Source organism: Echiichthys vipera (genome assembly GCF_963691815.1).
Source record: "Echiichthys vipera genome assembly, chromosome: 11".
In the NCBI taxonomy this organism is placed as follows: Eukaryota; Metazoa; Chordata; class Actinopteri; order Perciformes; family Trachinidae; genus Echiichthys; species Echiichthys vipera.
Genome location: NC_139836.1, coordinates 12,681,500 through 12,696,373, shown reverse-complemented (window position 1 = coordinate 12,696,373; position 14,874 = coordinate 12,681,500). Strand labels below are relative to the sequence as shown.

At 40.4% G+C, this 14,874-nt stretch overlaps 1 protein-coding gene across 1 annotated transcript; it reads right to left on the bottom strand.

Annotated features, from left to right (window-relative positions):
• Positions 1–791: 791 nt before the first annotated feature.
• On the bottom strand, positions 792–5,713 carry LOC310953401 (BTB/POZ domain-containing protein 3; the record flags this gene model as incomplete). Its single annotated transcript, XM_083922431.1, has 4 exons — positions 5,562–5,713; positions 4,478–4,568; positions 2,517–2,635; positions 792–1,824 (listed from the first exon to the last, which is right to left on the bottom strand). The coding sequence occupies exons 1-4, from the start codon at positions 5,696–5,698 to the stop codon at positions 792–794; spliced, it is 1,380 nt and encodes a 459-aa protein (XP_083778557.1). The 5' UTR covers positions 5,699–5,713.
• Positions 5,714–14,874: the final 9,161 nt, after the last annotated feature.

Below are 14,874 nucleotides of genomic sequence, written 5' to 3'. Positions count from 1 at the left end.
ATAGTGATCACTGAAAGTAAAATTTGTACTGTAAACATAATGCTACTGATCCAAATGAAACCTCAGAGTGACTGAGATGAGTATAGGTGCAGAGCAACATGCTACAGAGAGAGATGCTGTATGGGTTATGTGTCTTATTATATATAGTGCCCTCTAATCTAAGACCCCTCAAGAACTCTCTAAGTGCCCATTACTAGATTCAAAGTATCAAAAAGCTGCAGATTCAATTTAAACCACTCAAATACAAATGCCTAATACCATTTCATGTGTCATACAGTCTTTTTCACTTCATTTATAATGCTGATGGTCCTGACTGAGTCATGACATTAAATGCTCATTGAAGGATGAAGAATGTGAAGTATTGCTGCTATATATGTGCATTCTATGCAAGCATAGAAATAATAAACATACTGTAGCATATTCATCAAATAAGATATCTTTGTGGCCCACATTGGCCACAATTGTGGCATCATATACATTTCAGAATTTACATATATGCATATGTACATGCACATGTAGTGCAGGCTATTTTGAATCTTTCAGGACTTTCGTTCATCCACGTATCTGAACAATCCAACATCTTAAGACATCTATCTTGTCCTACTCAAGTGGACCAATTACTGAAAGCAAAACCACAAAAGACCCTATCAGAGGTCTGAAATTAGATTATTTTTTCTTTTTGCACATTAGTGACAAAAATAAATACCAGAAAGTGACACTATGCACAAAGGGATATTTTTCCATTCCCCACAAGTGCACTGAAAATCAGTCCAATGTGTGCACAGCGGTTGTTAAGCGTAGAAGATGAGCTCAGGAATCTGTCCCCCCTGCACTCCAGTGCCATTAGTACTGTCCGAGGAGCACTGGAACTGATATGTCACTTTCCCACACTGCACCTCCGTCATCCCTTCCTGTCCAAAGTAGCTAAGCTCATTCCCATCCAGAACCACACTGGCAGTGTAGAAGGTATCAGGCTCAATCTGGACCGGATACTCAAACCATACTGGGAAGGTGTTGCTGGAACCGTCAGAGAAGTATTTGCTGAGGTTTTGTCCCAGCAGTACTCCTTGACGTTTCAACTCAATCTTGGCACTGTATTCTGCTGAGCCACAGCTAGATCCATACAGTCCAAACCCTGCGATGAAAACTCTTTTATCCACTGCAAACTGTATACTGTCACAGCGGCCCCGATATCGCCACTGATTGCTTCGGTAAGCACAGGACTGGAATCTGTGGCAGCGCTGGGGTGTCAGGCCCTTCCTAGGCAGGCTGACAAACTGCAGCTCAGGCTTCTTGGCTGCTGTGTACCACAGGAAGATGTCATTGGTCTCGTTAAGTGTCAACACACCCGACTGGGCTGCTCCATTGGCAAAATCATCCAGAGCCATTGTAGGGATACGTATCAGGTACATGGCCTTACCCAAAACCTTACGCCTGTTGTCAGTCGATGAGGTGAGATCCTGTCTCTGGCACTCAGCCTCAGCCCAGTTTAGGGCAGCCTCAAACACCACTATCTCTTTAGCATTGAGTGTCTCTCGCTGTAGGATGCTCTCCAGGGTCTGGGCGTCGATGTCGCAGAAGCCCTCCGAGCTTAACGCTAGCTCAGCCTGGGCATCAATCACCTCCCAGCAGCGCTGTGTCAACTCTGGCTCCTCAAACAGGCAGCTCTGGGAGAGTAACACACAGGCATTCTTGGCGCTCAGGCTGGTCTCCAGGAAGTTGACGCAGGCACGTGCCAGGTGAGGGACAATGTACTTCTTGGCAGCATAAAGAGTGGCCAACACTGTGTCAGCACTCAGGTCAATTTCATCACAGTAAATGTACCTGTTGACATAAAATGAGGCTTTATAGATAACAGTATCACACATCAAACACCACAGAAATGACATGCAATATGAAAAATTGTAAACATTTTTGTTTAAGAAGCTAATTATATTTTAAAAGTGGCTTGAAAAAACAGACAAAAATACTTTGATTATGGTTGACGGATATAAGGGTATTGTAAGCAATAGCATGGCTCTATATTTATATGGTCAAATAATAGTTAATAATAATTCGATCCAGAGTGAAACTGTACAAACTAATCAAATGGGCTAACAAAATCCTGCTACACCCTCATCTACCACCTACTGTAGCTTGCCTGCAAGGACACGGCCTCGAAAACTCACAAATAAATGTGATGGAGGAACAACAAGGAGGATGGATGGAGTGATTCAGCGTGGAAAGTAGAATAAAATGGTGATTTGAAATTAGAGGGATACAGGTTTTATCTCTCAGGTAGAGGAAGAAAGAAGTTTATTTCATTTGTCTAACAGTGTAAGTGTGAAACAGGTTTGTCCAAGATATGCCAGAGATAAGCAGACTACTTCTCATTCCACCAAAATCCAACTGAAATAGCAGTTATGCACATACATATGACTGTATTTGTTTAAAGGTACTGCAGAAAACACACAAGTACAGGGCCAGTTGAAGGAAGTACTTTTTGTTGAAGAGTTAAGACAGAGGAGGATTCTTACTTCAGCATTGCCAGAAATGCTGCTGGTTCCACATCTGGAATATGAATTTCATCATTGTTCTCTGCCAGTTCACCATAAAACATGGCATGGAACACTGAGCTGCCCACAGCCAAAACATACTGTTGGAAGAAGAAGAGAAAACAAAGTGACAGAGTCAAAAAAGAGAAATGAAAACATGCCATCTGTGATTTCACTGGAAACCACCCGACATGTAGTAACATTCGGTAAAAGGGGAAAAGATTATCTGAAGTGGGAATTGTACTAAATCTAATTAGTTCATATGTAACTCTTACTCTTCACATAAAAACACAAACCTCTTTGTGGATATTGAACAATGCCTCCAAGTCTAATCACAGAGAGATTGAACCTGTTGAGTTTCTCACATAATGAGCAGAGCTCAGCCAGAACTATTTCCCCTGAGGACAGGGAGGTAGATTTCTAATGAACAAGACTGCCTCTAAAAAAATCTCAATACCACAACTGAACTGAGTGCGCTAAAAGTTCAATCTTCTAAAATGAATGACTTAAGATGACATCAGGTGCAACACAATGTGACTGATAATTCCAGCATTAAGCACTGTATTCATGGCTATTAATTATGTTATTGTACTTAAGTACATTCATGTTTTAGTGTGTGCATATCTGTGCTATGTGTGTATGCTACACAAGTACAGTTTGTGTAGGTGGGTATGTGGGTGGTATACATTTTCTCAAAAAAGGCACACATGCTTCCTCTTAAAATTGCTGTGAACCCAATCTAAAATTAACCTTGAAAGTAAGGGGTTTTGAAAACAATGCTGTTATTGCACACTGAAATTCAGTGAAAGATGAGTATATAATATTATATGATCTTATCTTGACTCATTGTATTTGCAGGTGTTCACATAAATTACTGCTTTGTGCTGCTTGCAGCATCCTCCATCTTGATATACTATTGTAGATGAAATCATAACGCACATCCGAGTCCTGCCAAATGGACACAATAAAGATTGCTGCTCTGAACGTCATTATATCCCATTGGCATAATGTCTCAGCATAAAGTGCAGTCAAGTCATCCTCAATGTCCTTCCATAACTGCTTTCAATAAAGAAGAAGTGCACTGCAGCTACCAATCAGAGATAATACATTTGGGTACCATATAAAGTACAAAAAAGATGACCCATGCAGGGCTCATCTGACTGTGTAGATGAGGAATGGATAGACCAGCCATATTCATGGCTGCAAAATCACTTACCAGATTTAATGTGAATGTTATAATCATATTCTATAGTAGACATAATGATATGCTTTTAGATGAGGCACATGGTCTAGGCAGCTATAAACCTTAATCATTTATGTGAACATCTTGGAAGAAGCAATGAGGTCGGAGGGCACACTAAACAAAGAAGGGTATTGTCCGCCTTGTTACAAGTGGAATAAACGGAATGAATATGGGCCAAATAATAATAATACTAATACTACTAATAATAATAATAATGATGACTATATATAGTAAATGTATTGTATTGTCAATCCATAATTCAAGTACAGAGTAAAGTAGGATGTGAGATCCAGAGTTGAATGCATCTTACTTGCCCTATTATTGTAACTGTGTGCTGTTGGAGCTGTTTGATTAAAAGTTGAGTAATTGCAGAGCTATCTCTGAAAAGCTGAGCTAAAACTGAGATAAAGGCGTGTGTGAGATGACTTCCGAAGAGGATATCCCTTCCTCCTTCGCTCACTCCGTGCCTCTATCCGTCAGCCTCATTTACATAAATAATTGAGGACTGTCTAGAAAAGACACATGGTGCGGAAGTGAGAGTGGAGCACAAAGGATTTCACTCCCATTACTGCTGGCAATGTGGAAGATTATTTTTATGCTGATATGATATGAACAACACTGTGCCGGGCTGGCTGGCTGATTGCTTGTTTGCTAATTTCTTTCCTGCCACCGTGACTTTACTGGTTGATTAAATTCTTACTCTGTGTCCTGGCAGCCGCTGGGTCCTTCCAGGCTGACCCACCACAAAGTGAACATCTGCCATCAGCTCATTGTTGAACATTACTGAATTTCTAAAGAGGGAAAGAAACACACACAAACAGGAGAAGATTAAGTTTCCATATTTTACCCTCTTCTACGAGAAGAAGAGGTGAAAAACATCACTTTGATATACTAGGGTGATATCTAAAGATCAGTGCACTTGTAAACCCATTTATATGTATTTATATGTGAATGATATACCCAGTTGGTCTTTTGTATACATAAATTACATGTATGTGATTCTCTTAAACTAAGAGTTGTAGGAAAGTTTCCCTATTGCTTGATGCAAGAAAGACATTTAATTGATTTAACAGTGTTACATAGCACTAAAACACACCTAAACTCTTAAAATCTACACAAAAACAGGCAAACAAGACAATGAACTGAATGGAAAATCCCCACTGTGAAAGAATGGGACCAACAATAAAGCTGCCTTCATATATTATTGAATAGTGGTACATGTCACAGGGGTGGGTAAACAGCCCCATGAATTTCTGGATAGACAACAAAGCCAGGTCGGAAAGCACACATTTTGCTTTGGACAGCTGTGGTCTTTTACTGATAGGCCAAGGTAAATATTTTGCTTTTAGTACAGAGCAGCCTCTGCTTGTTGTGCATATCAAACGCACCCGGTGCCTGTCCGCCCTCTGTTATGTCAAAGCGACAAAGTCTGTAGGAGCAGGAGAGGGTGTAAACAGAGATACCCCCAGCAGACTGAGGGCAGGGCAGGGGAAACACCCACCCATACCCCCCCCCCCCCCCCCCCCACACACACACACACACACACACACTTACAAATACAGTGTCAGTGTTTAAGGATACATTGAATCTAATTTTTGATGTATGGATCTTCTGCTCAAAATTGCAATTAAAATGCAATTAAAAGTGCAGCTCTTATCTTCTGAACTTTATGAAAAAATATTGAATTGAAATATCAGATTTATCTGAATGCACTGTTGATTGAAACTGTTTTGAGGAGCAGTAATGGTCCCTGGTTTAGAAAGAGGCTTGCTCTTTGTACCTACCTTTCTCTTATAGTGGAGTAGAGTCCTTGCCAGTTACAGTTCTGTATGGTGTTGTTGTTGTTGAGGTTCTGCTGCTGGTACTGTTGCACTGTGGTGGTAGATGCCGGTTTTTTGCTGGGAAAAATATCTGCTGCCATCTTCTTCTTCTTCTTGCTCCTCAGAGTGATTATCTCATAACAGACAGGGGGCAGCTTGGAGCTGCCACTGGCATTCCCTTTCTTGGAGCTTTTACTTGACTTGCTTTTTACTGACTCTGGAAGCATTAAGAAGAAAGTCAGACATTTCATGTTCCTTCCCTTGGCATCGACCATGAGTGTGTTCAACTGCCGAGCAGTAGGACTGTGTGCACAGAAGACATTCACCAGGACCGAGGGGGACAGCAGAGACTTGAGCTGTATTCAGCTCAGCAGTGCATTAATCAGAGTTCCTGTATGAGGTTTCACCTTTCAGGAACTAATAGGACAACTCTCTTTATTTGTCCCTTTTCTTTACTCCTCTGAAGAGACTCAGACTAGTGATCCAAAACCACTTTTCCTGTGTGAAGTTTCATCTGCTGACGGAGAGGCTCTTGGGGTTCCCATTCCTGCTTGTCCAGAGTGATGAGATCCGCTTCTTTAAATCACTTCTTTTTCTCCTCTACTCCGTTGGCTCTCTCACTCACTGCTTTGCTGAGGGTTGGCCTGACAGCCCCAGATTTAGTACAGCTGCAGTGTTCCTCAGGCAGGCAGCAGTGTTTACTCAATTGCTTTCATTTCCCACTCTTACTCCGTCTGGGCTTCTCTTCTTCTTTCAGTCGCTCTTCATCTGTGGATCTCCCGTTTTCTCTCCAACTCTTGTTGTTTTTCCCTTCTCTCTCCTCCATGAAGCAGAGTCATCTGCAGAATGCTGTCGCCGTGGATGCTGTGTAGCTCTGCTCAGCCACTCGTTCTGCTGACTACAGAGGTTGAATGGGAGAGCGCAGAGGAGATGGAGAGCCCCCCTCTCCACCCCTCTCCGCACAGTACACGGCTCTCTCCGTAGCTCAGCCAATGGCAGAGCAAAGCATTCATGATTGGCTAATGCAGCCTAGTGCAGCACAGAATTGAATATGCAATAGTCAACGTCTCAATTAAAGTGACAGCCATGCCCCATAAAAATTATATATTTATATACATTTTTGCATCCTGTGTTTGCTTTACCTGGAGCCACAGCATTCAGTTTGCACTACACTGAAAATATAGACGTGTTTTATTTTAAAAGGGCAATGCAAATTTGCATGCTCTTTCCAAGTGTAGAATTAGATTAATATATCCGCTGACAGTCATACTTATTTTTTAAATGAGCTTTTGTCTACAAACATTTGAATTAGCAAAACATTGTTTGTTGCTGCTTTGGACTTACTGTATGTATAGAAACAGTGCAAAACCTTTTTTAGAAGTCCACATATGATTTATAGAAATACCTGTCAAAATAAATGTCACACCCAAGCTAATCTTATACTACTAGAGTGTAGCACATTGCGCTGTGCTGCTATTCTGTATCTTTAAATATTTTAGATTATAATTAGTGATCCTTTTTTTACATTTGCAATATGTGAAATCGCCTTATAATACTATAGAGTGGATTTTCTTTTACAAAGCCAACTGCTTTCAATCCCAACCAAGTGTATGATCTGGTGCTTAAGCTTTCTTGTTAGGTCATCTCGAGTACATGGGGCTATAAATGCAATGCACACTTGTATAATGCATACAGTTCCTTTGCTCTTTTTGTCTAGTTGGGCCTGTGCACACTCACAGTGGGTATTCTATTTAAAGTGGGATGATGATTTAGGTTTCTGGTAGTGGTTTATTTAGTGTAATAATCATTTGATTTTTTTATTTATTTTATTTTATGGCACTTAATTCTACTACTATTGTGCACCTTGCATCGGTAATAGTATTTTCTTAAGTAGCACTATTACTACTATTATTATTTCACAGCCATCTAGTGTAATTACTGTAATAACCAGACAATTATAATGTTTAACAAGCAAACTTGATAACTGTGACTATCAAGTTTCAGAATATCAGAATACACATGTTAAACAACAGTTTTATGATTGATCTGGCATCTTTGTCTAGCAGCCTATATGATAAATAGGATGCCATTATATATATCACCCTAAATGGCTTCCTGCTTTCTTTAATTGCATTTTCTCTCCATTCAGCAGCAGAAAACGTAATCGTGTTATTCACACATTCAGTGCTAGGAGGAGGAAGGAAGTAATGATGTTGTTGTCACAGCGTGAATATCACCTTTGTCTCGCACTTTGTCATCACAGAATCACACATTTTTACAGAAGAGGAAAATATTTGCATAACTGTAGTAGTACAGCAATCAGCATTGTGGTAGACAAAGGCAATTTGTCCTTAGCACTGAAGCTAAAATAATGTAGAAATAAACCATCACTCACATAAGTCAACAAAAATTATACTCCTTGTAAATTAATTAAAGTGTATTAATCATTTTTGAATTAGTGCTTCACATTTCTCAACCGTCATTCTTATATGATTCTGAGATAATAGCATTAAAACTGAATCTGTCTACTAAGGTATTTATTTTATTTTATGAGACAAGTTTACATTTGCCTCGTATTTTGTTGTCTGGCATAAATGTAGCTTCTGTGTATGAACTTTAAAAGATGAAGTTTAAAAGCTGCAGAAGTCCAGCTGTGCCTCTGCTGACTGCTTCTTGATGGCAGTACTAAGAGCAAACCTTTATCTTCAAAGTACTTATACCAAGGCACCTTAATCTTATAAGTAACTGCAGTGGATGTGAACAAGACATACAAGTCAGTAAAAGTAAAAATAAAAGTAGAAACAGTAAGGTACTGTAAATGTAAGGAGACTACTTAAGCAGGGTCCTAAATTCACTTTTTTGTCTTTCTACCAGTGGCTGGTAAACTAAAAAATGTTGTTTTTGAACTGGCCATAAAGCAACATCATATACCATGTCATTAAAAATACTTCAGCTTGTGGTATTTCTGTTGCAGTCATAAGAAAGCTGATCTCTCCCCGCCGCCGTACCTGTGAAGTGCCACTTCTCTGTAAATTTTCTTGTAACCGTATTGTTCCGCCGTGCTCTTCTTTTTCTTTTTCTTTGTTGATGTACTCCGGCAATGTGCCACCACATATTGCAAAATTCTCCTCTCTGGTACCCAACCAATACCACTGGTAATTGAGTCAGGTAGCTAGCTAGATTAAGTAACCGTAACCGTAACAATCATTAGTTGCATGCCACCACGCGTATGCAATGAGTCTTAGCATAACAAAACTTGCTCAGTCAACTGATGTGTTGTAAAGATGAGATCTTGTAATGAATTTCAGCAACCTGCCAATTGCGAATTACCTTGTTTATTTTATTCACCAACTTAGATTTTGACTTGCATTTAACAAGTGCCATGACTAATTTTGGACCCTGTACTGAAGCAAACAAAGTTACTCTCTGGCAGTGGATAACTGTATGATGACGGGCCTAAGCTCACAGTACTGTAAAACATCTATTTGTGTTTTGAATAAAAATTTGTAAGTAAGTACTCGGTAGAATAAAGTATAAAAAGTCCTATTAGTGATCACAAGAGGTATAATCATAATAGAGTTTGGCAGAAAAATCTCTTTTCTCCAAAACCCACTGAATACCGAGGTCTTTAGTTGTGGTGTGGGAGTGATTGCTTGCCATTCTGAGTTTGAGCACAGAGATGCAGCATTTAGTGTGTATAGTGGCAGAACCCTTCTGCAGAGAGACACCTGCTGAGAGGCTTGGCTGAGCACAGTGGAGGAGACAGGAGGCTGGGAAATGTACTGTGATGCAGGCCTGGCACACGGAGGCAGGGACAGGATCCAGCAGCTCGTCCAGTGTTCACCCCCACCCCCACAGCCGCCTGCCCTCTCCACCGCCACCATTAAAGCAGGCAAGGGCACCCGACAGGTGGAAGAGGCGGAAGTGATGGCTTCTGCCCAGAGACGGGGCTTAGAACTCCTGAAAAAGAGAACTGTTAGTCAGCGGGGTCTGGGAGAGAGCCGGCAGTCATGCACAAGAACAGTGTGAAGCTTGTGTGTGTATGCATGTGAGTGTGTATGTGTGAAGTTTCCGTATTCAATTTTTAAAGTGTTTATGAAACAGAAACTTGAGGTTTATTTAAACTCTCTTTCTCACACGACACTCTCTCTTTCTTTATTTTCTGCTAGTTTACAGACCCAGACAGATCACACGGATTCAGCCAAGACCCTCAGAATTTAAATCACAAGTTTAAACAATCAGAATTAAACCAGCAAAACCAACAGGACTTTTCAACAATATCTAGTCAAACAAATGGCCTAACACTTTAACTAACCAGAGAAGACAACAACACCATAGATGAGATGATAGCCTTTCTTTGGGTTCACAATCAATATGTCACAGTCACAAGATTTATGGTGGCAATTTTACCTAGAGAGCACATAGAAGCCAAAGACTGTAGGAGCGCTGCAAGAGCCACCAACTTCTCTGGATCACATGCATAAGAGCAACACTTTTAACATAAGCTCCCTTCTATCTGTCTGATGTATCTAATGTATCTAATCTTGCAGCTGTGCATGTGTGCGTGCTGCTGAGTGTGTGGTAATAGTAATGACAGTGTAGAGAAGACCTTATAACCCCGGCCCACCACATGCTCACACATTAACTCCCACACACCTTCTACCATCGCTCACTCATTACCCAATCTCTGCTAAACCTTGCCCTAATTTTGAGTGTGATTCAATGTTTTTCAATGATAGTGGAAGAGCATCAGCTTTGGACACGGGCCCCACTTTTGGCACACAGCAGCTTAACCAATGGCACACTAGCAACAACTGTGCAAGGAATGTTTGGGGAAATGTTGTGGTGCTTTCTCATCCACATGCCTGTTATTCACGATAGTTTGACTGGCTTTTTCTAAGTGAAATGAAGCTTCATGAAGCATTTGCTTTATTTTATGGAGACACTAGATGGCGCTCTTGGTTTAGAGAAAAAATGCTCAAGCATTAGTAATTTGGTGTGCTTTCAACCCTTTGTTGAATAGCAAGTGCTATCTTGTGGGTTCAGAAAATAAAGACAATGCTTCATATAGCTCCATGAAGCTTTCGTTTGGACGTCACTACCTTTTCCCCATCCACATTTGTGAAGGCCTGCCCTACGTTTACTCTGACTGCCTTTCACAGAATGTGGAGGTGCAGGAGCAGGCTTAGTAGACGTTCTTATGGCTCACTGATTAACAAGAAAATGGAAAAATGGCACTTCATAGCAAAAAGGTAGCCGACTTCTGGTGTAGACCATCAATCATGAGAGTTATTTTAACGCCTAATTGGTTCTTCACCTATGTGATGTAACATCTATAAAATGCACAATTATACTGAAAGGTTGAACATTTATATTAGGTAAGGAGGAGCTGTACCCAGGCTTTGTTAGAGGAGTTTTTGTGGATAATTCATAACAAATACCACGTTCAACCAGAGAACAAAAGTATGAGGAATGGATTGAAAAGTGTGTTCCCCAATGTAAGTGCTTAACATTAGCATGTCTGGCTAACTAGCGGACAGCTTGCAGTAGTAATGCTAATATAGCGTTATTTCCAAAGCAAATAATTGGCTAACTACATTAATTTGTGGGGTTACAAGGTTTTTTTTATTTACTTATTTGTTCATATTAATTTTTTCGAGCTGATGCTTATTTGTAGACCCGTTCCCTGGTTCAGCTTTTAAATGGAGATTAAAATAGCCAAACAAATGAGTTGATAAAACAGATGACAGAAAAGGCGCGCGTCTACATGTTAATATATTGTACATGACTGTTTTTAGATTGAGGTGTGATAGTTTGTGTGAAGTATGAACACAGTATGTAATTATCAATTTGATTTTAAGTGAATCCAGCAATCCAATCAAAAGTTGTTCAGTGATCACATCGTTGTTGTTGCTTCAACCAGTGTTTCACTTTGTGAAAACTTTACGATTGTGATTTTAAATCAGATGTTCATGGTTGTAAGCCTTTTACTGCGGTACCCCTCTCTGAATGGCATTTATTGCTACTAGAAAACTTTAGTAGTGAAGATCGAGATGATTCAGATTATGTATTTTCATGTTCCACACAAGACATATGGTTCCTAGGTTTTCTCATGTACCCTTTCTAATTCTACTACCATCCAGATCAATATGTAATTCATAAATTACAAACACTTTTGGCAGCAGATTTCTGACCGATATGCTTTTTCACTAATTTATAGAGTAGTAAAAGAAGCACTTTATGAGCCCATATCCATCATTAAAATCCCTGATGTGGACTGTACTATATAACATAACCAACATTGATTGCGCTGCAATACTAATCCAGTCTGGACACAGTTTATCTCCTCTGCATAGATCACCAAGGCTGTACCAGAGCTCTGCAGTGGAAATGCTTGATATTCTGTTGACATGAGTTTTGATATCAGGCTAGGCTGACAGTGTTCCCTGAGATCTCCACGAGGAGACGCTACTTAAATGTTGGGTGCTGGGGTAGCTGCAGGGAGCTGTTAGCCATTTCTTTTGAAACCCAGTGTGAGATGCTTTAAGATATTCAGCTTTCAGTAAAGTTTATTATTCAAAGTTGGTGCCAGTTCCTGGGGATGATTTTCACAAACAGAAATCAAGTTGCAGTCAAGGTTTATGGAGGATCCAGATTGTCAGTCAAATATTGGACTATTCAGTCTGTGACGTAGGCCTGTTTCATTAGACATTGTGCGTGTGCGGCATGGTACGTGGCTTGTATGCCGGTCCATTGTACAAGACCATTACTCAGGAACTGAAAGGAGACATTTGGTTGGATACTGAATTGATTGAAAAGGTGTGTGTAAAGAATCCACTTTTCACCAAAAAACATACTGAATGCCTTTGATCAAATTCCTTCAAAGTCTTCAGTACATATTTTATGAAAGTCTGAACAGACATGGATGTAAACTTCATCTTAATAGTTTAGCGGAGGCATTCAACTGCAATATGGTAATTCTTGTTTTCCATTGCTTTATTGAACTGCCAGATTTTTAAATGGGATTTTTGTGGGACAGGCAGCAGCCTCGATCTCACTCAGACAAGAGAGAGTCAAAGTGTAGAGGGGCTCACTCTGCAGCTACTTCTGGGGACTGAAACATTTCCCCAGAAGTAGCAGCAGAGTGAACACAACTACACTTCGACTGCACACTGACTGAAAAAGACTACTCGATTTGAATAATCTCAGTAGACAGAGGGGTCTCTGGCTGACGATTTAAATCTTCGTCTTTCACAGGGCAGCCCCCTCACGAGGAGTGCTATACCACTCAAGTGTGCGAATAAGCTGTTCTCAAAAGTACTCAAGTTGAGGATTTCAGATATTTTGGGGTTTTGTGGGCTGTTTCTAATCTGGTGATAATTATAGGTAGTGTATTATTAATGTTGACACTATCGGTTCAATCCCCTTCTTGCAATTCAATCTGAATTATTCCCAAATCATTTTTTTCAATCACTGCATTCCCTTTCTCTCTGGTTACCATCAAATCATTTAAAACATCTGCTTGCTTTTGTCTTATTCATGCAAATCCTAAAAACTCATCACACCCTCACTGCTCATACTGTATTAAGAACCTCAACTGGTTCCATTCTGGTACTGTAGGGTTCACAATCAATCAAATATGAATTGCTCTCACAATATTTAGCTTCCACAAACTTAAATAAACATGGTCGACTTGGGCAACATGGAAGTGAAAGCAGTGCTCTGTTAATTTAAATATGGAAGTGCAGCATTCCCTAAAATCAATGAATAATTGTGATGAATAATCGTGATCTCAATATTGATCAAAGAAATCGTGATCATTGGTCATAACTGGGCGGCTCTAGCTTCAGGGTTCACAGTTTTTTAGTCCATATCTGATGCACACAAACTCACCTGCAGCATCAGGCAGATGCACATTACTTCAGTAACAGGGTGTGAATCCCTCAGATTTTCTTGCAAACCAAATGACACAGCAGATAATTCTTCTGATTACACTAGACGTGTAAACGTGAACTAGGTGCTTTTTAGTACAAAAAATAGCTGTTTAGTGATCTTTATTATTTCAAACCTGCATTTTCTCAGAACTACATGGCTGCCTATTCCTGCAGTACAGCAGAATGCTCGCCTATAACTAAAATATGGAAAGCAAGGTGTTGACTAAGCTGTTTCAGTGTTGGCAGGAGTCCCACCGGTGCTGGAAAGGCTGACCATATGGTTTGCCCTGTGATTTACAGTAACTGGGGCACATGCAGATGCAGGAACTGGTGTATTAACACAGGAATCCCAGTCATGATGTACACTTTAGTGTATCTTCAGCTACATTTTTGAACAACATATTACCATGGGACTTGTACTGTCTTGGATTGCGATAAATATGTATATGAGCATCTAAACAGACTCCTTATGTGTTCAAGCTGCACCAAAGGAGCCCCGGAGGAGTAGAGTGCTGACCAGGCACATACAGGCATGGAGAAAGCAGAGAAAGGGAGAGAGAAGGAGGGAGTAGACAGATGGAAAAGAGATATAGAGATAGTTTGTAATGAGGGTCCTTTTGTTAAGGGAGGCAGGGACGTCTCCTTACTGTCTTAATAAAGCAGGAGGAGAATAGCAGCGGGATAACAGTAATGATGTACTCAGCTGTCTAGATGGCGTTTATATAAAGGGGGAAAGAGAAAGAGAGAGACATGGAACAGTTGCATGTAAACATAATGTAAACATGATAAAAGAAAGCAGATAAAGGTTATTTAGATGAATCTTACTATATGTACTAGTTTACTATATTACTATGTCATTAATCTCACATATTTTTGATCCCGGATTTATTTCATAGGGAGATACCGCAATTAAGATGCTGTAGCATTGTGGTCAGATGCAGGAGGCTGTTGCAATGTGGATGCTGTCAGGGGACCCCACTGTTCCATATTGCAACATGAAATTGTGTGTGTGTGTGTGTGTGTGTGTGTGTGTGTGTGTGTGTGTGTGTGTGTGTGTGTGTGTGTGTGTGTGTGTGTGTGTGTGTGTCTGTGTGTGTGAGAGTGTGTGTCTGTGTGTGTGTGTGTGTGTGTGTGTGTGTGTGTCTGTGTGTGTGTGTGTGTGTGTGTGTGTGTGTGTGTTAATCAACAGAAACTGCTGGGCAAGAGAAGGTCAGAGAGGAGATTGGGTTTTCCAAACTGAGTGAAAACAGTCCCTATAGAAAGCCGTGGAAAAGCATAAAGTGAGATATGGTTCTGTGGAGCACATGGGAAAAGCCCTTCAAAGCTGGTTCTTAATCCTTTTC